General features: G+C 62.8%; 2 protein-coding genes across 11 annotated transcripts in view; both read right to left on the bottom strand.

Annotated features, from left to right (window-relative positions):
- Positions 1–1,979: 1,979 nt before the first annotated feature.
- MATK (megakaryocyte-associated tyrosine kinase) lies at positions 1,980–8,957 on the bottom strand. 5 transcript variants are annotated; one of them, XM_025456948.3, is made up of 14 exons: positions 8,252–8,416; positions 7,738–7,846; positions 6,901–6,960; positions 6,442–6,555; positions 6,191–6,306; positions 5,889–6,108; positions 5,310–5,403; positions 4,236–4,289; positions 3,483–3,582; positions 3,309–3,393; positions 3,149–3,222; positions 2,836–3,031; positions 2,501–2,587; positions 1,980–2,408 (listed from the first exon to the last, which is right to left on the bottom strand). In XM_025456948.3, the coding sequence occupies exons 2-14, from the start codon at positions 7,741–7,743 to the stop codon at positions 2,169–2,171; spliced, it is 1,446 nt and encodes a 481-aa protein (XP_025312733.1). In that variant the 5' UTR covers positions 7,744–7,846; positions 8,252–8,416; the 3' UTR covers positions 1,980–2,168. The 5 variants fall into 5 exon arrangements, with proteins under 5 accessions (XP_025312733.1, XP_025312732.1, XP_025312737.1 ...); XM_025456947.3 differs by having other exon boundaries at positions 4,224–4,289; positions 8,252–8,410; XM_025456952.3 differs by lacking the exons at positions 7,738–7,846; positions 8,252–8,416 and adding an exon at positions 8,770–8,957 and having other exon boundaries at positions 4,224–4,289.
- An 11,329-nt stretch (positions 8,958–20,286) lies between these two features.
- ZFR2 (zinc finger RNA binding protein 2) overlaps positions 20,287–24,907 on the bottom strand; it is a 44,165-nt gene continuing 39,544 nt past the window's right edge. For 3 of the 6 annotated variants that reach the window (XM_049097599.1, XM_049097597.1, XM_049097600.1), the window contains 5 exons: positions 23,994–24,091; positions 23,693–23,788; positions 22,793–22,904; positions 22,184–22,332; positions 20,287–21,470 (listed from right to left, as the gene is read on the bottom strand). In XM_049097599.1, the coding sequence (XP_048953556.1) occupies positions 21,291–21,470; positions 22,184–22,332; positions 22,793–22,904; positions 23,693–23,788; positions 23,994–24,091 (635 nt within the window). In that variant the 3' untranslated portion in view covers positions 20,287–21,290. The remainder of the gene's footprint in view (positions 21,471–22,183; positions 22,333–22,792; positions 22,905–23,692; positions 23,789–23,993; positions 24,092–24,907) is intronic. The other 3 variants (XM_025456956.3, XM_049097598.1, XM_025456957.3) reach the window with 3 other exon arrangements.

Genomic DNA, 24,907 nt, shown 5'->3' with positions numbered 1-24,907 from the left:
TGGAGGATGGAGCAGGAGGCTAAGACTGTGGACACAAGGCGTGGAAGGGGAGGGTACTGGGGAGCCATGGGAGGTCGTGGAGCAGGGAAGGGATGCAGTCAGATGGCATTTTGGGTGAGTATGTATTGTGGGCAAGATGGGAGGCCAGGAGGAAGCTGGGGCCTGAGCAGGCAGGGCTGTGGGGATGGAAGTGGGGGGATGGGGGGCAGGGGAACATCCCCGGGGAGAAAGTTCGGGGAAGAGGGAGGAGCTGGTGATACCCAGGCCCCTGTTTTGGGGACAAGTGGATGACAGGATTGTTCCAGAGGCTGAGCAGGTTCCATGGAAGCCCCTGAGCCTGGTTTACTCCCCCCAAAGGAGCCTGGGGCCCAAGGGGAGGGGAAAGGAGAGGTGGGGACCTGGGGGGGGCAAGAAAATGTCTGATGGATTTAGTGACATGGAGGACGGAGGGAGATGGTGTCTGGCATGAGGCAGGAGGCCCTGGAGGGTGAGCACGGACCAGGGAGCAAGTGGGGCGGGGAGAGGGCACCTGCCAGGGAGCTAGTGGGGCGGGGAGAGGGCACCTGCCCTAACGGAGGCTTCGAAGGGAGGGGCCCGCGGGAGGGAGCAGCGCCCGTGCACCCGCACACACGGTGGGGCGGCTGGCCCAGGAGGGGGTCCACGGCCTTGCGCGGCCAGGATGCAGAACCAGCTGTGGGTCCGGCTGTGGGGGGGGCGGGCAAGGAGGCCCTGGAGGACACCCTGCCCCGGGCGGGAGGGCAGCAGGTGCTCCCCGAGGCTCCCTGGGACCTGCCCCGTCGGTGAGGGGGGCTCGGGGGCCAGGGGCACGAGGCCTGGGGTGGGGGGCGGGGGAGGCTCCCTGATTCCCTAATTGCTTCCTTGCTAACGAGCTGCTCTGTTCTCAGGCCCCAATTAGCTAATTGGCCCGGGGAGGTTAAGAGGCTGCAGGAGGATCAGGCGTTAGGCGCAGGGGCTCTGCTGGCTTAGCGGATGCGGCTGAGGGTGCAGACGCTGTGTCAGCTTAGAGGACCGGATTAGGGGCTGGGTGGGGCGGGGCCCGGTGTCCCCTCCAGCTGGATTAGGTGGGGGTCAGGCCACCCTCAGCCTCCTATCCCTCCACCTGGAAGGGGCTTCCTGAAGCCCCTTCAGGGGCTAGTAGGGAAACTGAACCCAGAGGGGGGCAGGACTTCAGGGGGGGCACTGCAGGAGGTCAGTGTGACCTTGGCAAAGTCCCCGGCTGAGGCTGTGTCAGGCGCAGGCGGGCCAGCCACCATGGGAGGGTGTGCTGTGGGGTGGGGCCCCTTCTGGCATGGGGGATTCCTGGGATGAGGGAACCCCTGGGAACATCAGGGGGTGGGGGTGATGGGGTCACAGCACTGAGCACCAGCTGTGTGTGCTGGATCGCTGGGATGAGCCTTCAGGTCCCTACCCCCACCCCGAGGCTTCTGGGGTGCAGGGGGGGACTGACCCCTGTGTGTCCCCGTCCCCGAAATGCTCTCCATTGGGGACGGCTGGTCGCCACAGGTCGGGGTCAGGGCCACAGAGCGGAGGGTGAATCAGACTCAGACCCCGGGGGTGTGGGCCTGGGCCCCAGCCCCCGAGTGGGTGTAGATGGGGGGCGGGGCCAGTGCTCCTCAGCCCGTCCCCCACCCCAGTCACTGGGTGGTACCGAGCACCCCCTGGCAGGCCACCGCGGGGCAGAGGTTCCCCGGGCTCCCACAGGCCCACCCTGAGGGGCAGGGGTGCTGGAGCCTGGACCTCCCGAGGGTACGACGGTGGGAACCATGGGTGACGGCAGGCCTGTGGGGGGGCTGTGGTCCTGGCCGGGGGCTCCATCCCTGCGCACCTGTGTGCCCACGGCGGCTGCAAGGCCCTGGCTGGGGTGGGTGATCGGCCCGGGCTGAGTGATGGGGGTCCCCTGGGGTTCACCCCTGGGGTGAAGGACGCCAAGGGTTGTAGAGAGACACAGACACCCACAGTCCTTGGAACCAGTCTTTATGGAGGCGCTGCCCCGGTCCTCCCTGGGTGTAGGGTGCCCACGGGCTGCCCGGAGCCCCACGTGGGCGGCTCCCTGGCCCTGACCCTCCCGAGGCCTGGCCCCATGCCCGCCCCGCACCCGCCCCGCGCCCTCCGCTCTCTCCTCTGGGGCCTGCGGCCCTCGGGCAGGGTCAGGGCTCCTGGCCGCGGGGCGAGGGGGAACTGTCCGTGTCCTGGCCCCCCACCAGGGCCGGGGCCCCCGCGCTGCGCAGCTCCCGGGCCAGCTTCTCTGCCAGTTTTCGGAAGGGCGGCCGGCGGGCAGGCTCAGCCTCCCAGCAGCTGCCCATGAGGGCATGGATGGGGCCCGGGCAGCCCTCGGGGGGCTCCATGCGGTACCCCTTCTCCACGGCCTCGGACACCTCCTTCAGCGACTGTGGGCAGAGGGCACACCGGCATGGCTGGGGTCAGGGCCTTGGCGGCCAGACCTGCGGGGCACCCGGCGCCTCCCCAACACCCCACTCACCATCTTGGGGTATGGAGCCCGGCCGTATGAGAACACCTCCCACAGAAGCACCCCGAAACTCCAGACATCCGACTTGCTGGAGAACTTCTGTGGGGCCCAGGATTGGGGTGAGGAGGGCCCCGAGGGGCTTGTGCACCAGTCCCCTGCCCGGGGACTCGGACTCCGTGCGGGGTTGGGGGGGTGTTCTTGTTATTCTTGGCCTGGCATGGAGCCCGTCTGTGTCAGAAACGGGGAGACGGAGGCCCAGAGGGTCCCACAAGCGAGAGGCCAGACGCAGGGTCACACAGTGGGCAGAACTGGGGCTTCAGGGGTCCCGGGGGCAGAGGGGCGCTCACCCCGTGTTTGAGAGCCTCGGGTGCCGTCCACTTGACCGGAAGCCGGCTTGAGTCCAGCCCCTTCCGCTCGGCTTTGGCCAGACCGAAGTCACTGACCTTGGCCACCAGGTCCTCGGAAACGAGGATGTTGCGCGCGGCAAGGTCTCGATGCACCAGCTTCTTGCTCTCCAGGTACTCCATGCCCTCAGCGACGTGCCTGCGGCGGTGGTGCGACGCTGCCAACGCCCCAGGCCAGGCCGGCCCCGCTCCATGCCCCAGTCTCCCCCTGACCTGGGAGGGCCCCCGTCCCCGCGCCCCGGGGAACCCCACTCACAGGGAAAACTGCAGGAGCTGGGAGGTGCTCACAAGGGCCCGGCCTCGGGTCCGCAGAAAGTTCACCAGGTTGCCCTGTGGGGAAGGGAAGTGGGTCTGGGGGCCTCAAGCCACTCTGCGGCCCCCCCAAACCCTGATGGCACCTCAGGCCCCACCCCCACCTTGCTCACGTGCTCCATGACGATGTAGAGCCCCTGGTGCAGGATGACGCCCAGCAGACGCACCAGGTTCTTATGCTGCATCTTCCTGGGGGGCCGGCAGGCGTGCCGTGAGGGCGCGGCTGGGACCCCTACCCCAGGACGCCCGCCACCCACCCCCGCGACCCCCGGACTCACGTCATGACCGCCGTCTCGTCCAGGAAGGCCTGGGCCGTCACATCGCACTTAATGTTCTTCACGGCCACCTTCTGCCCCAAGTACTCGCCCTGGAGGACCGCTGGGGGGGGGGGGCGTGGGGACAGACAGATGGAAATACCCGCTGTCCCGACCCCGCGTACACCGACACAGCAGTGGGGAGCCCCTCAGCCTCCGCGCTGCTCAGAGAATCACCGGGGTGAGGTCTGCAAACTGCAGCCGTGGGCAGAGCCGCCCCGGACAGCGGACCCCGGCATTTTGCGAGGCCCCTAAGTTCTGAGCGGGTTTTGCATTTTTATTTTTTTTTTATTTTTTATTTTTTGGGGTTTTGCATTTTTAAATGTTTGAGAAAAAAAATCAAAAGAGGAATAATACTTTGCAACAATTGAAAATTTACACGAAGTTCACATTTCAGCGTCCAGAAATAAAGTTTTATCGGCACGTGGCCGCGCCCGTTCATTCCCGCCGCAGAGGCAGAGCTGGACACACGTGACACGGGCTGTGGCGCTCAGGCCCCGCTCCAAGCCCCAGAGCCTTCCAGAACAGTCTCCGGGAGTCTGGGAGTGGCGTTCCAGGCGCAGGGCCCGGAGGCATGCAGGCACCCCACGGCCCCCGAGCGGACGCCAGCCCCCCTCCCGGAGCAGGTGGTGACGCGGGTGTGGATTAATCCACCCCTAAACCTGAGCGCACCCCCCGCAGCCCCCGACCCGGGCCTCCACTCACCTCCAAACTCACCCTCTCCTATCCGCGCGCCCAGCGTCAGATGCTGCAGGTTCAGTAACCAGCCGGCTGTGGGGTGGGGACGGGCTCAGAGGGGAACGGCCCCCCCACAGCGAGGGGCCAGGTGGTGTCCCCCCCAATTTGGGTGGCTGCTGCTCCTGGAGGTGGCCCAAGGGCTAGTCCGGGACACCCCATCCGGCGCTGGAGAGCAGCAGAGCCCGTGGGCCTCAGGGCCCGAGGAAAGGGGCTTGGGGACGGTAAGGCCCCAGCCCTGCTCCCCAGGAGCGCCCACCCGGCCCGGGGGCGTGGGCAGCCCCATTAGGGCCACCCCTCTCTACCTGGAGACCGCGGCCCTCCACGTACCCCAGGGGCTCCTCCCTTTACAGTCCTTTGCTCTGGCCACCCCGACACAGCAAAACAGCAAACAGGGAGACTGCTAACGCTTCTGGAGTCTTCCGACAAAGGTTCCAGAATCTTCCCATGCTCTACGTGGTCATCTGTGGTCCAGCCTCCCTGACCCATGCCTCAGACATGCCCGTGTTCTCCCAGCCTCTCTCCTCTAGTAGGTTCCACGGGCCGCTTCCCCTTCCTCCCCAAAGCGCCCCCTCCAAATCTCGAGCCTGAGTTGCAGTCAGGCACGGGGACACCAGCCTCCCCTCGGGCCCGACCCCGACACGGGAGAGACGAGCTTCCAAGGAGGCAGCCAGGACCACCGGGTTCAAGGGTCAAGGGCAGTGGCCGTGGACGGGCCTTGCACATGAACCAAGAAAGATGGCTGGGCCACGAGGGAAGGTTCTAGAAGGCAGGGTGGATTTTCACCGTAGAATGTCCCCTCGGGGGGCACCGAAGCAGGGGTCCGGTGGAAGGGGAGTGCCCCCCAGGGAGGAGGTGGTCTGACGGCCGGGGCTGAGGCGGCCCGTGGCCCAGGCGACGGGCAGATGACGGGCACGTGCAAGCAGCCACAGGCGTGGGGATGCGCTCCCTCGGGCTGATGGGTATCTGTGGGCGCCCCTGCCCGGCCCGGGGGCTGCCCCCCGCCTTCCGCTCACAGTGCCAGGCACCGGGGCCCAGTGGGGGGCGGACCCGCACCTTTGGCCAGCTCCTCCTCTGCGGACCTGGTGCCCTGCTTCCTCTTGGGCTTCACCAGCTTCGTGCAGATGGCTCCCTTGTCCTTGCTGTAGTGCTGCAGGGAGGGGCAGCGCGGGGGAGCCGTGAGGCGGCCCCGGTTGCGGGGGACCCTGCTTCTGCGCCCCTCCCCGGGGGGTGCTCTCTGAATGGGGTGGGCAGGAGCTGGGGAGGAGAGGGGTTTGCTTCCCACTGGGGGAGTTGGGCTGGTTTCCATGGGAACGGAGAGGATGCTAGGAAACAGGAGGATCCTGGGGAAGGTGGGGCGGTGGTCCCTGGCTTAGTGTCAACTTGGAGGTTCCTAGGGGTCCCCAGAGGAGCCAGCCCAGCCCGTCCCTAGAGGTGGACGCAGAGGACTCAGACCACCTGTGGGGTTGCTGGGCTGTGGAGACAGCCCCTCCTTCCCACCCTGCGACACATAAGGCTTCGGGTACCCGGGGCCCACCCGGTTGCCACAACAGGACAGGGGGGCCCTGGGGTCCCTCCATCTCCACAGCTCAGACCACACGGCTCTGGGGGGGCCTGGGCCCCGGGGGGCCGCACCTCCACCATGTCCATGAGGTTGCAGAAGCAGACGGCCTCGTCGATGGTCAGGTGGCCGTCGCGGTGCAGCACGCGGTAGTGGATGACATCACGGCCGAAGCTCACGCACAGCACGTAGTCGCCGGGGTGCCGCGCTGACTCGCGCACCAGGAACAGCCCGTCCTCGGGCGGCTGCAGCTGCTGCACGGCCTCCTGCCCGGAGATCTTGCCGTGGAACCACCTGCGGCCGGAGGCGGGAAGGGCACGCTGGGCGGGTCGGCCAGGCCCCCCTGCCGCCCGCCCCGGGGCGCCCCGCGACTCACGGCATGAGGCTGAGCTTGGGGTCGGCCGACAGGGCCTCTCGCTCCCGCAGCGCCCCCGCCGCCAGCAGACCCTCCTGGCCGCTGGCGTGGTGCTTCGCGCGGTACCAGCTCTTGCTCTGCCAGGGAGGGAGCCAGGAGTCGGTGTGTGTGTGTGTGTGTGTGTGTGTGTGTGTGTGTGTGTGTCAGGGCAGGGGTGTCCTGGCAGAGACACATGTCCCCAAGCGCGCCCAGGCCCTCTGGCCACCGCTCACCTCACAGGCCTCCAGGATGGTGACCACGTCGCCCTTGCGGAAGGCCAGCTCTCCCGGCTTGGGGCGCATGTGCTCACACTTGGTGATGCATTGGGTGCCTGGGGCCCAGCGCCTCTGAGAGGGGGTGGGGGGCAAAGGGGCATGAGGGGGAGGCCCAGGGCGTGGAGGACAGGGGATTTGGGCGAAAGACAGCAAGGCAGACACAGAAGGAGCAGAAATCAAGAGGGAGCAGCCAAGGCAGAAACATCAGTCACAAACCCAGGTACCCAGCGCAGAAAGTCAGGAAGGAAAGGTGACACAAGTGTCACACCAACTGACAATGTTACAGCAGGCAGCGTCTTCCCGAAGGGGGCAGGCGTCACCAAGTGCAGCCCGGGGACAGCGGGCTAAGGTCCCCGGGGGGGGGGGACTGAGCGGAGGACCAGCCGGGACACAGGCCCCGGGGTTGGGGGTACTCACCGTTGGCATCCTGGCTGAGATGCGCGTGGGGTGCCAGGCACGGAGGAAGTGAGGGCTCACCTGGGGGCGGGCAGAGACCAGCTGCAGAGACCAGCTGCGGAGCCCAGACTGGGGGCCGGCTGGGGCCCGGGGCCATTCCTGACTAACCACTTCCCGCCCAGGCCTAGTGGAGGCAAGCGCAGGAGGGCATCCCCATGAGGGCCTCCAGGGGGTGGCTCCCCAAGCCCCCTGGGAGCGGTGGTCTCTACCCACAGGGGTTCCTTATCACCGTCGCAGCCATGGAACCTCTGCGAGGGAACCGCAGAGTCTAGCCCCGCCACGGTCCCGAGAGGGAAACAGAGGCCCGAGGTGGGCACGGAGCAAGCGGCCACCGGGTGGGCAGGGCTGAAGCGCCACGTTCAGGCCCCAGCAGGCACACGGTGGGTGGGGGACGCGGTGCCACCTAATTGAGTTGGTTCTTCCTCTTTTCTGCTAAGTGGGCAGGAGCAGGGCAAGGAAACAGGATGATTCAAGGTCATTCCTAAGTATCTCTGAACCTAGGGTGGGGCCCGGGGGGGGGGGGGGGGGGGGGAGGGGGCATGCAGCCCCGCCGGGCTCCTCTGGCCCTCGGAGCCCTCGGCTGAACCTCTCCCATGCCCCCCAGTCCCGATGCCAACCTGGGACAGACACGCGGTGTCTCACCACTGCTGGGTGGGGGCTTTTCCAGGCCTTTCCTCCTGCACGGACCCCACAGCAGGTGGCTGGGCTGCGGCGAGGGTTGGGGGCACGAGCCTCTGCCCCTCCAGGACTGCCCCCCCCCCCCCCGTAAGTCCCCAGCCCCCCGCCCCGTGTACTCACACGCATACTGATCCATGTACACACGAGCACACACAGAAACACACGGGGCTTGGACACAGGTGGACACAGGTGCCCACAGGCGCGGGTGTGCAAGCAAAAGCACGTTCACCTAGAGACAGGTGTGTACACTTCTACACACGTGTACACGCGGACAGACTCTGAGACAGCCAGCAACGCGGGTACCTGTCCCCCCAGCACACACGCAGCCCCACACTTGGACACCTGGGCGCCAGACACTGGGCCACCGGGGCACGCAGGGCCGCACGCAGGGCCGCGCACACGCGAGCACCCCTCCACGTGGACGCGCGGATACACACACCGGGAGCTCGCAGACGCGCACACTCGCGCCCAGAACCCCCCCACCCGGCGCCCGATGGCCGCGAAGCACCCGCCGCCCCAGCCGCGAGCCCGCCGCGCACACTCGCGCGCGCCCCGGACCCCCGCCGCACGCCGGGCGCCCCTCCCCCGCGGCCCCCTCCCCGCGCCTGTCCCCTCCCCCCGCCGCCGCGCTCACCTGCTCAGGGGGCGCCCCCGGGCCGCGCCCCGCGCCCACACCCAGGAGGGCCCCCGCGCGCCGGCTGCGCACCCCCAGGCAGCCCCGGCTGCACAACTTGGAACAAGTTGCTCCGTTTCCTCATTTTGGGGTGGGGGGGCAGGGCCGGGGGAGCGGGGGAGCGGGAGGCGCCGCGGCCGGGAGCCCCCGCAGGTCCTAGCGCCGGCCGCACTGCGGTCTCCTCCGCGCGCCGCCGCCGCCGCCGCCGCCGCGGCCCCTCCCCGCCCCGCCCCGCCCGAGGCCCCCGCGCCGCCCGCCCCGCCCGAGGGGGGCCGGGGCGCTCGCCAGCTGCCCCCTCCCCGGCCCGGTGCCGCGGGGCGCGCACCCCGCCCACCTGGAAGCCCAGGCCGCGGGGCGCGGGGCGGGTGCCGCGCACGGGGCGGGGGGCGAGGCGGGAACGCGAGAGTGAGCTGCCCGTCCGGGGAGAGAAGCAAGCCGCAGAGCCCGGACGCCGCAGGGATTCCAACGCGCTCGCTCACCTCCCTGCCAGGAGGGTCGTTGGCGTCTGGTGCAAAGAAGTGCTCAGAAATGCCGCCGGTCACCAGTGCTGTTAGGATCGCCAGCAACAGTAAGGGGGTGTGGGGGCCCCGGAAGAAAGGTCACGGGGACCCGGGGAACCCGAGGCCTCGGGCTGGAGCGGCCGCCTCGGAGGGCGCAGTGGAGCCCGCCCGGGTCAACCCGCTGAGCCGGGGCTCGACCTCCCTCCGCGGGGCCCGCACCGCGGCTTCGACCTCGGACCTGGCGCAGCGGTTCAGTCGCTGCACATCTGGGGCCGGCGCCCTGGGCCTGGCCTGGGCGCCCAGCGAGCTCTGCTTCTCCTCGGGGAGTCCGCTTGGACCAGCATGGAGCTGGTGGGAGGCGGTGATGAGCCAGGACGCCCGGGAGCCCGAGTCCTGCGGCCCCAAGATGCCCACTTGCCCAAAAGCCTAAGTAAATGTCTGTGCTCTAAGGCATCATGTGGTTTCTTAGAATACAGGCCCAGTTGCAGAATTACAAAACATCCCTATTATGGAATATTATAGAACAAAAACTAGGAAATCATGTGTATCAAGGTTCTAGAATCAACAGTTGTCGAAAACCACCCCCACCACCCCCACCACCCCCACGCCGTGACACAACCCAGACAGCACCACCCTGTCCTGTTATACAGGAGAGCATAAGTCCAACGGGGAAAGTTCTAGAAGGAGACCCTCCAGATGGCACCAGGGTTATCCCAGCGAGGGCAGGGGGCAGGGGAGGGGAGCCCCGGAGGGAGAAGACGGCTGTCCTTCCTTTCCTTCCAGGTGGTGGAGTTCCCAGAAGTGGTAGTGTTGGCAGGGAGGGTGCCCTAGCATCTTCCTGCTAATAAGCAGGGGTCCCCGGGCTCCCCGGGCTCCCCAGGCTCCCCGGGGCCGGCTGCTGGGAGTCCTGGGGTCTCGCCCCACCTCCCAACCACAGGCACTGCTGTGGACCCAGGGCTGGGGACCCTGCCACCAGCATTCTGCTGGGTCACGGGGCCACCATATATGGCAAAGCATCATCACTTGCCTGAAATAGAAACATTGAAATAGCCACAGGAAGCCCAGCAGCACCAGTAGATTCAGACCAGAGTCAGAGGTCCCACGATGGGGTTCGCCTGCTGTCGCCTCAGCGGGGACGGAGCCCGTGTGTAAAGCTGGAGGAGGCCCTGACACCCCAGGGAAGCTCTCTCCTTGACGCTGTCAGGGAGATGGGGAGCGGTTGAGGGGGGCTGGCTTGCTCCCTCAGTGAATCAATACTTGGTGTCTGAGTGGTACCCGCGTCTTCCCCGGCACCCCATGGACCCTTGTCCCACACTCTGGAAGGCCCTACCCCAGAAGGAGGGATCAGAGGGCCCACAGGGGCTGGACTGGAGAAAGACAGACTTCAGTGGGCAGCACCAGGTTCCCCAATCTCCAAGGAGGGCTGACCTGGGGTGCAGGGGGCCCCCCAGCATACGGGCACCTGACTCCAGGGAGCGAGGTTTGAGTCCATGGCTTATTTGGGGTGAACTCCCCATCCCCGAAGGCATTCAAGCGTTGGCCACTTTGAATCTCAAAGACAAAGATGGGAATTCCAGGCCTCAGAGGTGGGAACCCCTAGTTTCTCCTCCTCCTGCCAGGAGCGGGGTGTGGGGGAACTTGGGGGACTTGCCCCTTCCTCTGCCAGCCTGAAGCCAGCCGGCAGCCACACCAGCAGGCTGGACTCCAGAGCTACCCAGCCCCGCGCTGCTCACCCCCCATATTTCTGTCCTGTCAACGTGATTGTGGAAAATCCCTGACGTCCCAGGCCACCCGCTGGTCCAGGTGACACAGAAGGCCCCCCCGGGCTCCCTAGTTGCCTCCAGTGTTTCTCCTTGCCATCACTCACCTTCCGCTGCGTGCCCAAGGATGAAGATGTGACTGCGCGCCCCTGGGCCCCGCTGTGAGTCCTCCCAGAGCTCCCCGCCACCGCCACTGAGGCGCTGGGTCTGGCACTCAGAGCTCTTCCCGTGCAGGAGTTTGCGTCCCCTTGTGCCACCTGTCCCTTCTGCCTGCAGTGCCCTGCCACCTCACCCGGCCGGTGTCCCCCGCTCATGCCCCCCTCAACTGGCAGCATGTCGGTGAAGCCTTCTTGGATGCCCGCGCCCTGCTCACAGCAAGACCCGGCCCCGGGAAGACCCCCCGCGGGAGGCCCTGGCCCTCTGGTCTCGCTGTGTCGCGCTGGCCGTGGACCTGGCCTTGGTGACCGAGCCCTCGGCCCGCCGGGGAAGGAGCCCAGTCCCAGTGATGTGGGAAACAAAGGCAGAAGGAAATTATTCCATTTCCTTACTCCCTACAGCCCGCTGACAAAGTCCTTGCAACGGGCAGAGCGACCTTCCTCTAGGGACTCGGCTGCCTCGATGTGACGCTCTGCCAAGGGCAAGAGGCAGCCCTAGCCCGACCCCAGGACCCTATGCATCTACTCTGACATACAAAAATCCGGGGGATCCCTGGGTGGCTCAGCGGTTTAGCGCCTGCCTTCGGCCCAGGGCGCAATCCTGGAGTCCCGGGATCGAATCCCGCGTCAGGCTCCCGGCATGGAGCCTGCTTCTCCCTCCTCCTGTGTCTCTGCCTCTCTCTCTCTCTATGTCTATCATAAATAAATAAATCTTAAAAAAAAAAAAAGAGCCTGTCCTCTATTTAAAAAAAAATCCCTTTGGAAACTTCCTTTATCTTTACCCCCCAAGATATCACCCTCCGAGCGATCATCCACCAAGCATATGACCCCGCCCCCGACGTCTATCTGAAGGGTATCATGACTGAGTTTTTGCTAAATAATAATAAATGATCTTTCCCAACAATAGCTAGCCCCCTCGGGATCCGGGAAACCTTGTTCCCAAAATACCTGGGAGGCTTACACCCTCCCTAACCCGCTCTCAGCTTGAGAGTGTATCATGGGCCATCCTCCTGACCCCATAATGGGCAGCTCTTTCTGCCCACAGGCCCCGGGCCTCGCACTTTAATAAATCCACCTTCTTGCATCAAAGACGTCTCAAGGATTCTTTGTGGGCCGTCAGCTTCGAACCCTCACGTCTCCCCTACATCAGCAAGACGGCAGGGGCTGAATCCTGCAGGAAGAAAGAATGCAAATCCTTGGATCCTGCCAGAGGTCACGCTATGACTAGTGCTGGAAGCCACTGGTTGCTTTTTGGGTTGCTTCTGAGGCGGGTTTCTGCTACCTGCAAGCAGAAGGAATCCTAATACCGAAAACGGGGCAGGAAGTAGGGCGGTGGAAAGACTTGGAGAAGCTGATTAGATTTCCCTCAACCCAGTCAGGAAGCGGGATCTCTTGGGTGCGCCCTCCCACGATTCCATAAATCTGCCCGCCACCCATCCCTCACCTGCGGCAGAAGGACCCCGAGGGACCCCTTCAATCCCTCCCCAACGCCTTTCCTTCTTTATTTCTTTATCCAAATCTCACTCTGCTTCCCTCCTACCTTTCTCCTGTTTGGGCTGTTGCGATTTGGGTGGGGAGTTGGGGGGGCCGATCCCCTCCTTCTGGAATTGGAGCAGCTGAGTTCCAGAGAGGCAAAGCAACTAGTCCCTGCTCACGCAGCTGGCCGGGGCTACACACCAGGCCTGCGGACTCCACTCAGGGGGGCTGTAAGCTTCTCAAAGGCAGAGCTCGTTTCTTCTTCTTTACTAATACGGATGAAGGTCAACGTAGGCAATGAACAGGGGGGGTCATGTGACCTGCCCTTCACATAGTGCATCGGTCAGTTACGGACGGAGGACCCCCAAGTGCGAGAGGCTTGAACTAGACAGAAGGTAAATCTCTGAGGGGTGTGCTCCTGGGCAATGTCAGGAACCGGGGCTCCTGCCGTCTTGCTGCTCTGCCTTTCATAGCACGCGAACTTCCATCTCTTGCGCTAAGAGGGCTGCTCAAGCTCCAGCCCTCCCATGTGCATTCCAGCCAACAGGAAGCAGGAAACTGGGGGGGGAAAGGTTCACCTCTTCTCCTTAAGGCCTCTTCCTGGGGATGCCCGGGGCAGGGTGTGTGTGTGTGTGTGTGTGTGTGTGTGTGTGTGTGTGTGTGTGAGTGGTTGAGCGTCTGCCTTTGGCTCAGGTTGTGATCCCGGCGTCCTGGGATCGAGTCCTGCATCCGGTTCCCGCTTCTCCCTCTGCCTGTGTCTCTGCCTCTCTCTCTCTGTGTCTCTCATGAAAATCTTTAAAACATAAAAATTTAAAAAAATAAATAAATACATAAAGCCTCTTCCTGGAAGATTCACGGTGACACCTTTGCTTCATTCCACTGGATGGAACTTAGCCACGAGGTCAAAATCAGTAGCAGGGGAAGCTGGGAAATGTAGTCTTTACAGCGTAGCAGGGCAGGGCAGGGCAGGGGGAGGCAAAGAAGCTTCCTCAAAGCCCTGTTCCCACCCCAGGGCCTTTGCCTCAGCTGTGCCTTCTGCCGGGGCACTTCCCCAGACATACCTTACAGAATATTGCAACGTGCTGACACTTCACGTCCCCGCCCCTTGGAGCTCTGCAGAGCTCCCGTAGTCTAACTGACCATATATGCTGTTTGTTTTTCTTGTTGCTGGCCGCATCCTCTCTCGAACATCAGCTCCCCCGAGGGCAGGGATTTTGGACTGTGTCATTCATTGCTGTGGCCTCTGTACCTGGCACACAGGAGATGCTCAGAACCTATTTTTTGTTTTGTTTTGTTTTATTTTTAAGCCAGTGAATATCGGGGAGGGGAGAGGTAACGGCAGTGAAGACACCTGTGCGCTGACCACTTTCATTGTACCCATTTACAGACGTGAAAAACTAAGGCTCAGAGGGTTCTGCGGCTCACCCCAGGACACAGGAAGTAGGCAGGCTGAACTTTTTAACCCAGGGCTGTCAGGGTCCAGGGCCCCACACTCCAGCTGCACAGCAAGCATCCGAGAGACCACCCGTCCGAAGAGTTTTATAGAGGGCAGGTGAGGCAGGCCAGCGGCAGCCAGGTGTAGGAACAGCTACACCCTAGTGGATCTTCCGCTGGAGCATGTGGCCAGGTCAGACTGCCCCAATTAGTACACCTTTAAATTTAGCTTTCCCTTCCCTGCCAGGGGACTTGGGGATTCGGCGGAGGAACACTCCGCTCTTTCGAGGAAAATTGCTGCATCGCTCGCTCTGCAGCTGGAGGCGGGGCTTGATGGGCCATTCTCTGCTCTACTGCTTTGGGGTGCCAGGGATGGTCGGCCTTGGGTGGTAGAGTCGATCTGCTCCCACATCCCTCACCTTGCCTTCCTTGTTCCATAGGTGGAGCTGGGCCTGTCATTTCCCAGCCACGCTTGCACGTTCAACACGTGTAAACTGGGTCTGGGTCCCTTTTTGGCTTAAAATCTTGCCGTTTTAAGGCTCCGCCACGCTTAGGGTAAACCCAGGCTCCTCACTGCAGCCCGTCTCCAGCTGGGTCTGGCTGCTGTGACCTCTTGCTCCGAGCTCCCTCCACTTCCCTGGGCTGGCTCTCTACCACCTCCTCTCTGCTCCTCCTGCCTGTTCCTCGAATGTTCTAGGCATTGATTGCCCAGCCTTGGAGCCTTCGCACAGGCTGTTTTCTCCTCCTAGTATTTGCTTTTCCTGGCTTGACTCTCAAGATTGGCTCCCTCTCAGCACTTCTGGCTCCTCTGAGAGACCCTTTACTGACCACCCATAATGGCCACCCACCATCTGAGCCCAAATCACTGCCTGTTATCCTGTCTTACTCATTCTTGTTGACTGCCCTCCTGACTTGCTCTGACCCCCTTCATAAAATATATATATATTCCATGAACGAGGGCAGGGACTGTCTCTGGCTTGGTCAGTCATTCATCTCTGGACCTGGCACAGAGCAGACCCTTATGTTATTATATGTGAATTGCTCACAGCAGAGCAACGTCCACATAAGAACACTTTTATTTTCTAGGACTTGCTTTGTTATTTTCCTGGAGTTAATAGTTGCCTTTGTTTTGTGTATCTATGACATCCTCTTACCTCCAGCCATTCTGATGGAAGAAACTTCTCCACTCAGGGCCAGCTGCAGCCCAGCTGTACCCCTGGCCCTTCTTTTTTGGCACGTGGGTATTTCTGGGATGTAGCTCCTGTTTCTTGGGTCCGGGTCTCCCTGTTTCTTGGTCTGTGCCCTTGTTTTGGGAATGTGAGCCCTCTAGGCATTTCCAGAGAAGGTATTCTCTCTCCGTACTCTTCTGTGATGGTGGTTTGGCTGAGGACGCTGTGCTGGGTGGGGGCTAATTTCCTTTGCCTTGTGTCTTCCAGCTTCCAGTCTTGGGCAGTTGAACAGCCTGAAGCCAATCCTCTTTCCTCATTGTCTGCTCATCATGTTGTCTTCTCTCTCTTGGGGAAGCTTGTAGAATCTTCTTATTCTCCTCATCCTGCACTTTCAAAGTGTGGGTTTGGTGTGGGTCTTTTCTTCGCCTGTGGTGCTGGATATTTAGTGGGGCTGTATCATGTCTTCCATTCCCCGCAAACTTCCTAGAATGACATCACTGGTGATATCTTCGACCTTGGTGTCTCCTCTGTGGAACTCTTCTTTGACATGTGTTGGCCTTCCTGGGTTGATCTTCTAATTTTCTTGCCTACCTTTTTTTCATTTTGTCTCCTCATTCTACTTTTTCTTCCAAGCCTGTCAACATTTCCATCTTGACTATCAGGTTTTTAATTTCCAAGGGCTGTTTCTTGTCCATTGAATGTTCTTTTTCTTAAAGATTTTTAGGACATCTCTACACCAAACGCAGGGCTTCAACCCACTCTCCTGAGATCAAGAGTCGCATGCTCCCCCGACTGAACCAGCCAGGCACCCCTCGGTGTTCTTTTTCCAAAAGCTGCTTCCTGATTGCTGTGTCTCCTGAGACCTGAGGATTAACCTACTCGAGGGTTTCTCTGCAACTCATTGTCTCTTTCCTCCAACAAGTTACTTTTTTCTTCTCCTTTTGGGTTTTAGTCTCTCACTAGCTGCTAGAATTTTTGAGGCATGTGCTGCAGAGCTGACAGGGGGGCCCCTTGCCGTTGGGGTGGCTTCACTCTGGTTTGAGTCTGAGGCACTAGCCACTGTAGGCGAGTCCCAAACACCAGCAACATCTGCAGGGTCTTTCTCACAGCCCCGCGGCTGGTGTTCTAAAGATGAAGGGGCCACTGTTCCATGTGTGACTTTGTGACTTTCATCTCGATTGCTGGTTTCCACCTTCACACTTGCCCTCTGCCACACCTATAACTCTGAGGCTGACCCTTTCTGGGCAGCAGGTGTGAAAAAATACATTTTATCACTGAGTTCTCCCCCCAGCTCTGCAACCTGGGTGCTAGTAGTTGAAATTCAGCTTTATAGAGGCTCGGGGAGGTGACACCCCACAGCTAATATGTCCAAGGGCCACACTGACACTAGAGCCCGGAGTCACCCTCCCTGCACGAGTTACAGGGTCTGGGTCGTCTTTGGGTCCCCTCAAGGAAGGCAGTGAGTGCTTGCTGATTGAATATTGAACACATTTCAACACTCTTGGTGGGAGCCATGGGGAAGCCACGCGAGTGACTGTAGTTCGATAAACACTGTGTTGAACAACTGAGGAAAAGAAAGAACAGCGGTGTGGGATGTGAGACATCACACAGGAGGAAACCGAACTGTTACACTTCTGTCCATGCGAAGAGAAACGTTTGGGACATGAGAAGACAGGGTCCTGACTTGGGGTGGAGTCTGGGGCTCCTTCGGTTACAGCGAGAGGGACACTGGCAAAACCTGATGGAACACAATCTCGCACATGGAAGTTTCGGATGCCTTAAAATGCTCGTGCCCTTAGATTGAGAAGCTCCATTTTTGGACACCTATGGGGGTCAGCGACAGAACCCCAACTGTACAACAGCAATCTAAGTGTCCAACAGTAGGGGGGGATGGTTAAGCAAATGAAGGTATGTTTATTTTATGGAATATTATGCAGCTGTTAAAAATTTTCTCTCTTCATAATAGCCCCAAAGTGGCTATTTCCAGTTTTGGAAACAACGCAAATGTCCATCAATGGATGAGTAGATAACAAGACGTGACCCACCCACACGTGGGAATATCAGCTACGAACAGGAGTGAGGCGGCCACATGCGCTGCCCTGTGGACAGTTGGACCCTGAAGTCACGATGCTCAGGGAGGGAACCAGATTCAGGAGGCCCCACGGGGTGTTAAGTCCACATGTGTGACATGTCCGGGATGGGCTCGTCCATGAACGGGAATGGGGCTCGTGGGGGCCGGGGGCTGGGGGTGACAGATGAGGGGGCTAGGTTTCGTTTTTGGGGTGATGGAATGTTCTGGAATGAGACAGTGGTAAAGGTTGCACACCTCTGGAAAAAAAAACAACCCAAAACCACTGGGTTTTACACTTTGAAATGAAGTGGTTAAGTTTCACACTATGTGCTCAATTTTAAAAATTACGTCATGAGGTCTGCAGAAGTATAAGAAAAAGTATCTGAACACATTAAAACACATGAGAAAGCCACGCTGTGACAGCGTCAAGTGAAGAAAAGCAGGAATCACGATGGTATAAAGAGCCTCTCCGCAACCAGGAGAGCATGAGAGGCGGGAAAGGAAGGAAACCCGGTTCGGGTTCGCAGCGGTCCACTGCATTCCGCTCTTCCACTGTTATGGAACTTTCAAGTTCTTTGTAATGGGAAACCGCAACGCATTCAAGCTCCTTAGTGTAAAGCGGATGTAAACTCACCATCTTCACCATCATAATTGCCTCTAGGCTCACAGCTCAGGGCACGGAGCACACTCACTCCACCACACACCCACCCCCACCACTGTCTCCAGAACCTTCCATCTCCCCACACGGAGACCCCGTCCCCAGGAAGCACTGACCCCCTGCCCCCTGCCCCACCCCCGGCTCCCACCACCTCTTCTCTGTCTCTGTGGATGGGCCTCGACACCTGCCCCCACGTGGACGGACCTCGAGGACACCGGGCTCAGGGAGGGGACCCAGACCCAGAAGGACTCCTCCTGCAGGACTCCACTCCCAGGAGGTCCCCAGAGGAGGCCCGTCCACAGAGACAGAAGAGGTGGTGGGAGCCGGGGGGGGGGGGGGGGGCAGGGGGTCAGTGCTTCCTGGGGCAGGTGTCGGGGCCCCTTCCTCCCCGAGGCTGGGTCGTGTCCCGGGTGTGGACGGGCCGCACTGTGTATTGACCTGTTGACGGGCAAGTGGGTCATGTCCACCCTTTGTCTGCCGTGGACAATGCTGCTGGGAACATGGGGAGGCAAATACCTGCTTCCTAATACTTTTTTTTTTTTTGGCAGAACCTGGGCAGACATAACCGGGCACTACTCCCCCAGCCCAGGGCCCTTCCGCACCGAAGGGGCAGCTCTGGCCTCTGGCTCATCCGCTAGCACAGCCTTCACCTGCTCGCCTGGAACACCTTCCCGACTAACAGGCACCCAGGGAGCCCAGGGAGCCCGCCCGCAGGGCCTCTGGAGATGCCCCCGCTGCCCCTGGGGCGCCACTTATCCCCCGACAAGGGACGCGGCGGGTTTTCACGGTCAGCAGGGACTTTGGATGAAGTTGGCAGACCTGCCCTTCCATTTTTGTCTCTGGGGACGGGCTGCCAGGTTCAGCTCCAGCCCTGCCCACACGGCCCGCGTCATCCCTCCCACACTCACCGCCGTCTCCTAGCAACCTGCTCGCCCGCCAGCATCCTGCAGCCTGAGGTCTAGGGGGGCTTCCCGGGCGCCGCCGGCCTGCGCTGGGGTCTCCTGCCCGGGGCTGCAACGAGCTCGGCGGCCCAGACGCTTCATCCATCTGGACCCAACGCTTCGCTAGCCAACTGCTTGATCATTGTGGAATTGCTGGGGGGGGGAGGGGGGTGCAGATCTGCCTCCCCAACAACGGCATTGGTTTCAGAGCACCCGGTGGTGAGGATGCCATCGTCTTCCCCAGCGAGAACAGTGGGTTATGGGGTTGTCTGGGGTCGCCCCTGCCAGGCACTGTGCCCGTGGGGCTTTCCACGACCGCCCCGCATGGTGGAGGCCAAGCCATCCTCCCTTTTCTTCACCTCCCCCCCTCCTGCCACCCCCCCACCCCCCCCCACCACCGCAGCTGAGGCCTCACCCCAACCCTTCCAACAGCCTCCTGGGATGGACACAAACGGGGTCCTCACTGCCAGGAGGCATTTCCTCTGACAGGGAGCCGCATCTCGGAGGCAGAGCACGGCTCCAAGCCGCCTAACGCGTTTATTGGGCTACGACGGTGTCCGTGGTCTGTTCTGGGGGATACCGTGGTGAGCGGAGCGGCCGCACTCCCTGCCCACAGAGAAGTCACATCCCTGGGGGAAGGCGGGGAACATGTGATTCTAACCAGGGGTGTGCGGTAGTCAGAAAAACGGTCATGTGACCATCAGGCGTGCTCGAGGAGTCTCCTGTGAGGGGGTGACACCTGAGCTGAGACCCGAGGGAAGGGAGGAGTCGCGGGCCCTACAGGTCAGGGAAGAGCTTACTGGGTAGTGGGAACAGCATGTGCAAAGGCCCTGGGGTAAGGAGGTCTGAAGCAGCAGAGGGCCGCCGTCACGGCAGGCAGAAGGGGGGCTTGCACCCGAGCAGGCGGCAGTGAGCCGGGGCATCTGGGTGAGAGGCAGGGCCCTGGACGGGGAGCGTGGGGTGAAGGCCTGCTGCGGGAGGTGGAGAAGGCGGCGACGCCCTCCCCGTGCCCACCTGTGGCTGCAACCAGGGCCAGCTGAGGGGCTGGCTCTGACTCCTGGTGTTGTGGGGAGCGGGGGCGGGGGGCGGGGGCCGCCTGCCCTCTGGGAGGTGGTGGCGGCTAGGCGCGGGCTGGCTACAACGAGGCTCGGCCTCTCCCCGAGGGGCTGATGGCCCCCCGGCCAGGCTCTGAGAGGGGGTCCTGGCACCTCCCCACCCTGGTTGGCATGCGCCCTGCCCGTGCTCCGACAGGGCCACTCCCGCTGGACACCGTGCCCCCTCCCCTCCGGGCCCCTCCCTGCTGCCTGCGCCACTGCCCGGGGCGCCCTGGCTTGAGGCTGTCAGCAGCTCAGCCCGTGACCAGGTCTCCCCATGTGAGCCCCCCTACCCACCCCCGGAGGTCTGCAGTGAGGATTTGGGAAAACTCCAGCAAACTCTTGGTGGGAGACCTGCAGGCAGAGAACCCCCACCCCACCAACCCCGCTTGGCCGCCGCCTCCTCCAGGAAGCCCTCTGGGCCTCTGACCGTCGTGCTGATGGCCCCACTGTTCATTTCTGGGACCAGAACAAGAAGGGTTCCTTGAGCAGCCGTGGGGCAGGTGTGAGAGGAGTGCTTCTGGGGCAGGATCCCCAAGTGTGGGGATGGCCCGAGGGACCACACGTCAGGGTGCAGCCTCCAGGAAGTACCAGCTCCTCAGACCTCCCCACTGGTCACACTCGAGGCCTGAGTCCCAGAGGCCAACACTGGCTGGTCAGGTGCCCCTGCTCGGAGCCCTGAGGGAGTGGGGGGGGGGCCCGCAGGCGCACCTGTACCCCGAGCAAAGGATTGCACAGTGCACAGCAAAAGATGCTGTTTATTTACTCCCCGCCCCCCACAAACTCTGGGGTAGCCCTACAAGGACATGAGACACGAAGCCACACTCAGACTGTCCCCTAAACACAGAGGTGAAACTAAAAGGACCAAGTGACTGTAGACTTTTCTCCTTCAGGGTCACGGGGCAGCTGGTCAGAACCCCCGAGCACAGGGAGGCCTGCCGGGGCGGGCGGGGGCTGGGGGGTGCCCCACGTCCACCAGCGCTCCTGCACCAGGCCCCGCCCTCGGCCCACCCGCAGCTGCACGTGAGTGGGGCCGAGGGCAAGGCCCAGCCCCGAACGAGAAGCTGCACATGGCAGCATTACTAGAAGGCACTCGGCGGTAGGGGTCAGGGCACACTGGGTCATGGACGCGGCTGGGAGGCGAGGGGGTGCCCAGCCTGCATCCTCACCACCCTCCCTGAGGGCTGACGTCGGTGGGGTGGGGGAGACACCAGCCCAGCTCAGGCCTGCAGACCTCTGGCTGTGGGGTCGGGGGCTTCTCTAGGCTGGGGGTCTGGAGGGGTCGGCTGGGTCGGCAGCAGGCTGGGCCTGGGGAGCCCGGCTCCAGGCCTGGCAGTGCCCCGGGTTCACCCCCCCGCCCCCCAGTGCTCCCTGGCCTGCCTCCCCCGCCAAGGGGGCCTGTCCGCCTGATTTCCAGTCCTCACACGGCTGGGGCATCCCAAGGAAGCGCTCCCGAGCCCCACGTGCCTAGCAGGCCACCGGCGAGTTGAAAGCCAGTGAGAAACACCAGGGTTTACCATCCCATCGGTGCGCTGTACCTCCTACCGGCTGGGGGGGGAGGGGGGGCAGGCCTGGGCTGGCGGGGCTGCCCCAGTCGGCTCTCACTCCCAACAGCGTGGTTTCACTGAAGATCTAAGCACAACTGTTTTTAAAGAAACCCACGGAGCGTTTCCGGAAAGGAAAACACGACTGTCCTCTGGCTGCGGGGACATGTGCCACATCACTCGCAGGGGTGAGGCTGCTCACGCAGGTCCCTCTCTGCCCTGCCCGCCCTGCTTCCTCTGGACTTCGCACTCCGAGGCCACAACCTCCTCCCGCAGCCTCTTCCGGAAGCGTGGCCCTGGCCTGCTCCTGGGGGGTGGCAGCGGCTCCATGCCCAGGATCGTGTGGATCTGCCGGAAGGCCAACAGGCGCAGGGCGTGCTGGGGGCAGAGAGCCAGTCAGGGCCCACCCGCGGCCTCCCCTGCTGCAGCCCCGGCCCGGCCCACCGCGGGCACAGGGGCTCCAGGGGTGTCCTTGACAGCAGCCTTCCGCCAACCACAGAGCCCAGGGCACACTAGGCGTGAAGAGGTGTGGGGGGCTCGCCGGGCGCTGATGGCAGGACGCTGCCTGGGAGCCCCTGGGGTGTCAGCCCCTTCCGGCCTCCCTGTGGGGACCCCAAATCCAGCCTCTGCTGTTGCCTCTGATCCGGAGCAACTTGGCTCTTCCTGTCAGGGGCAATTCGTAAGTGCCAGGCCTGATGCGGTTTGTGTGCCACTGGGAGATCTTCTTATAAATAAACTCGCCGACGAAAGGGAAACCACAGGCGGGGGCTGTGCTGGGGGCCAGCCGAGCTCGAGGCCATGGCTGGGTGTTTTCACAGCACAGGGAGGGGGGGCTGGGGGCGCCCAGGGAAGTCCCAGCCAGCAAGGGCCCAGGTGTGTGCCTCGTCGCCATGGCAGCCGGGCTGTCCTGCTCCTGGGAAGGGTCCTGCCACCTGCAGGCCACCCATCTCCGCAAAGGGAAGGTGGGGGAGGGAGAGCCCCAGACCATTTGCAGGACCACCAAGCCTTGCTGGGACCTGGGTGCCACCCTCCGTCTGCTGGGGCTGGACTCCACTCAGAGCCCTGTGAGCCGCAGAGATCGGCTGTCCTACCTGGGCAGTGGCCGTGAGGTCCTCACGCTGCTGGGGGGTCATGGACTCGAGGGTGTCCCTCTGGTCTCTCTCGCAGGGATCCTGGAGCCCAGGCCCATCTTGGTGAGGGGAGGTGGGGGCGGCGAAGGAGAGAGCACCCTGGTGAAACACTGCCATGGCCACGGGGCCATGCAGGGGCCCAGGCGGGTTCCAGGGCGTCCGCCCCTGCCCCCCCCCATGCACCTGTGACCGCAGTGACATGAAGGGCCCACAGGACGGGCCCACGGCATCACTTCTCCCCTCTCTTAACCTGCCACCATCCCGCAGCACCAGAAGGACCAGGAAACCCCATTTCTGCATCTAACACCTCAACGTTGCAGTGGGTATGGGGACGCCCTCGGCACCCGTAACATAGGCCGCGTGAGCACCTCGGCGCGCAGCCCACTGTCCCGCCGGTTATTTCCTTGGGCAAGATTCCCGGGCTCTCCCGACACAGGGGGGCCCCTGAGAACCAGGGCTGTGCGGCCCCTCCCACTCTCCTTCGCAGGCGCCGTCCTGAGCCTGTGTATGCAGCTCCCTCTGCACCTGCCACGTGCTCTAGCGTTCTGGGCTCCGGCTGGTGGGACTGACCTGGCAGGAGTGTCCCCGAGGCCACGCACTCCAGGACACGCCTCAAGCCGTCCCCAGGGTTCAGGCGCCCACATGCGCTGCTCAGAGCCTTCTCCACCAGCAGCTCCAGGGCCTGGGGTGCGGGGACAGGACAGACACTGAGGTGTAAGAGAGCGCTTGGGCCGCTGGCTCCCACCCCAACAAGAGCCAACCCTGGGCCGAGAGGCCCCCCCCACACTGCCCGGCTCTCTGCCTCTCGCCCACCCTTCCCCGGAGCCTGGCCTCCTGCCCCCGTCACGCCCTCTGTGACCCTCTTGCATTTAGCCCTCTCAGAGTGGACCCCGTGTCCACCCTGGGGTGGTGTCAAGAGCGGTGCCCCCCTAGACACGGCGGGAAGTGGAGGTTGGGGAGGGGGCACGAGAACCCTGGTGGCTAAGGCCCAGGGCTGGGCGCGGGGAAGGGCTTTGGAGGCAGAACTGCAAGTAGAAAAACTTGTCCCCAAAGTAAACGAGGGAGGGACAGACTCAGACCCGCCCTCGGGTGCAGGGGTATGGCGCGATCCCAAAGGAGGGTGTGAGGCGGGGAGTAGCCCAGAGAGGGCAGGGGGCTGGGGGCCTTGCAACACGGCACCTCGGGGCCTGGGCGCACGTGTGCCCCGTGGTGTCTTCTCCCCGCTTCCCCACGATGGGCTCCAGGGTGACTGCCAGGGGGTGTCAGAGGAGAGAGGGCGCAGGCCAGGCTCCTGTTCTGTGTGCAAGGCGTGGGTTTAAGGTGCTCCCCCTGGTCCCAAGGGACCCCGAGACGTGCCCCCCATCCACCTTCCCTGGCTGCTCAGGCTTCAGTGGGCGCCTTTCTGAAAAGCCCAGCCTGGGATGGGGAGCGTCTGTCTGGGACAAAACGGGGCCCCCGGGGATGCCTCACCCAGTCTGGCAGGGCGCCCCACGTGGGCACACGCTGGCAGAGGTCACGAAGGACCCTGAGGACGATCACACACGACTGCAGGCCGCTGGCTCGAGCCTTTGGGGGAAGAGGCGCCCGTGAGCTCAGGGAGCCAGCCCGTGAGGCGTGGGGAACAAGGGCCACCCGGGGCCGTTGGCCAGGAGACATGGGCCGACGCCAGGCAGGGAGCCGCCGTCAGACGCTGCCCTTCATGGTTGTACTCAGAGCCCGCTCTCCTGCGCGGCAGGGCAGACCGCGTGGCCCCCCGCCCCTGCCCCCTGACCTGGAACCACTTGGCATGGCGGAGGGCGGCCAGTGACTGCAGGCACTTCTCTGGGCTCAGGATGTCGTCGGGGTTGGGCTGAGGCACCTGCACTCCTTCTAGAAGTAAAGGGCATGTGGGCACGGTGCCCCCTACCCCTCCTCCCACCCCCCGCCTCCCAGGGCCCTAGACCGGCCACCTTCCTCCAGACACTGCAAGGGCCAGAGACAATCCTCTCCCCCTGTGGTTTCTTTCTTCTTTTCTTTTCTTTTCTTTTCTTTTCTTCTTTTCTTTTCTTTTCTAAGATTTATTTATTCATGATAGAGAGAAAGAGAGAGAAGCAGAGACACAGGCAGAGGGAGAAGCAGGCTCCATGCCGGGAGCCCGACGCGGGACTCGATCCCGGGTCTCCAGGATCGCGCCCTGGGCCAAAGGCAGGCACCAAACCGCTGAGCCACCCAGGGATCCCTCCCCCTGTGGTTTCAAGGGGGAAACTCCAGCACCCAGTCCCGTGGTGAGCAAATTCCACATCAGGTGGAAAACGATAAATGAAGCCAGACTTCCAGATACTTCCAAGTGCATCCCAACAAGGGAGCAAGAGGGTCAGATTCAAACAGATGCCACCGCTGATGGCAAAGGCCTGGCGTTGGGGAGACACCCTCTGACTGCTGCTTCACACGCACCTCCTCGCCCCAGGAGGCCCCGGGTACAGAGGTCAGCAGTGAGACCCACGTCACTTGTGCATAGATGTCCCCACAGTGGGTGTCAGGCCAGCTGCTCTCTCAGGCAGAGATGGAGGCGGCAGGGGTGTCTGCGAGGAGGGGCTTTTGACACCCCCTCTGGTGACCACCAGCCGGGGCCCGGGCATCCCTGGGGACACAGGGGCCACCCCCAAGCCTGCGCCGTTAGTGGACTCGGGCCGTCCACACTTCCCG

The sequence above is a fragment of the Canis lupus genome, chromosome 20 (assembly GCF_003254725.2).
Source record: "Canis lupus dingo isolate Sandy chromosome 20, ASM325472v2, whole genome shotgun sequence".
Classification (NCBI taxonomy): Eukaryota; Metazoa; Chordata; class Mammalia; order Carnivora; family Canidae; genus Canis; species Canis lupus.
This window is presented reverse-complemented; position numbering and strand designations above follow the sequence as displayed.